This window comes from Lipotes vexillifer, unplaced genomic scaffold (assembly GCF_000442215.2).
Source record: "Lipotes vexillifer unplaced genomic scaffold, Lipotes_vexillifer_v1.1 scaffold835, whole genome shotgun sequence".
Lineage (NCBI taxonomy): Eukaryota > Metazoa > Chordata > Mammalia > Artiodactyla > Lipotidae > Lipotes > Lipotes vexillifer.
Window position 1 is genome coordinate 866,866 of NW_006774135.1, and position 1,575 is coordinate 868,440.

The 1,575-nt window shown below is 65.8% G+C and overlaps 1 protein-coding gene across 1 annotated transcript in view; it reads right to left on the reverse strand.

The window, feature by feature from the left end:
• Positions 1-1,575, reverse strand: part of CFAP74 (cilia and flagella associated protein 74) — a 66,361-nt gene that overhangs the window by 47,273 nt on the left and 17,513 nt on the right. Inside the window, exons 6-8 of the mRNA XM_007448974.1 lie at positions 1,130-1,240; positions 670-772; positions 97-254 (exon numbers count right to left, since the gene is read on the reverse strand). Coding sequence (XP_007449036.1) covers positions 97-254; positions 670-772; positions 1,130-1,240 — 372 coding nt within the window. The remainder of the gene's footprint in view (positions 1-96; positions 255-669; positions 773-1,129; positions 1,241-1,575) is intronic.

The window sequence follows — 1,575 nt, forward strand, 5'->3', positions numbered from 1 at the left end:
CGGGGGGGGAGGCCCAGGGAGAGAGGCAGCCTAGCCGCAGGTTGTGACAGACATACCCGCCCACCGCTCTGGGATGCCGCCCCACCAGGCCCTCACCAATTCTGGGCCTCCAGCTCCTGGCGCCGGCGTTGGTGGCAAAAGTGCTTGAAAGCGTCCCCACCTTGGGCCAGAATCATCTCCTTCTCGGCCTGGGCCTTCTGTTCCGCCAGCTCTGCCTTGGCCTGGCCCCATGCTTGAAATTTCCGGAGTGTCTCCTTGGGAATAGAGAACACGGAGGTGCCAGCGTCCACAGGTGTACGCGTGCTCAATGGAGCTTTCTGTGGGCTGGGTGCCCTCACATCGTACCGGAGACGCCAAAGGTCAACGTTTGTGGAAATCACCACTGCTCCCACCTGCACCTGCCTCCCGCAGCTTCCCCCTCCCCAAAATCCTCAGGGGCTTCCCGAGGCCAGAGCCTCGCTGTGTCCACTGGACTGGCGGCTCACTGCGCATCCCTCCCCGCTTCCCTGGTCTAACTGACCCCCAGGCCCCGGAGAGTATCACTTCCCCTGGGAAGGCCCAGGGCTCCGGCACTCGCCTCGCTGAGCCCGGGTCCCCCCGGAGCGCGGGAGCCTGTCCAAGGGCAGGTGAGCGCATCCTGAGGGCTTCGGGAGGTGGGGCCAGTCCTACCCGGTTGGCGGAGATACTGCTCTTCAGGGCCAGCACGGCGTCCATGCGGCGGCGCGCGTGCTCGCGGCTCTCCAGCTCCTCTCTCCGCTCCTGCTTGCGGATCCTGGCGGGGAGGACCTGCTCATGGCCCAGCAGCCACCGGGGGCAGGAGCCCCAAGGAAGCAGCCAAGCGCCACGGTGTTAAAGGCAAGTGGGAAAGAGCTGGGCTGCGCGTGGACCACGAGGAAATGTGGAAGCTGTTTCTCTAGGCTGGAGTCCTCGTCTGAAACTGACGGCCGTCAGCTCAAAGCTGGAAACACATTTATTCTTTCTGGGTGATGAGGTGATGGCTCAATGATAAAATCGGAGAATTTCAAAACGAAGGCAACTGATCCACTTTCTCAGGCTTCCCTGTGTGGGCGGGGGGCGGGGGGCGGGGGGGGAGGCCGAGGAGAGGCCGCAGAGAAGAGAGCGGCTGTACCTCCCCAGGGAGGCCTTCAGGAACTTCACGGCCTTCCGATGGTTCTTCTGGGCATCTTCCACCAGCTTCTGGGGCCTAAGCCCGTGCTCCTTCTGCAGGTACGTGGACCTCCTGCAGGGACACAGGGCGGCGGGAACAGGCTTGGCCGCAGAGCGCCCGGGACCAGGGCCAAGTGCATGAGGCGGGAGGGCCCTGCGCTGTGCCTGGTAGGGGGCGGGGCCGTGGGGACCCTGTGGGTATCCACAGGCTCGGATCCCACGGAAGCAGCAGGAAGATCTGGCAACGGGCTGGACGAGGTGGGGGGTGGGAGAGCTGGAGGACCTGTGAGGACCCCGTGCCGGGGCGAGGGCGGGGGGCCCCTGGAGGGGGGGCTGCGTCCCCCGGCCTGCAGCACACCTACTCCACCGGCCCCGCCCTCAGAAGCAGCTGCCCGCGGGGCACGGGTA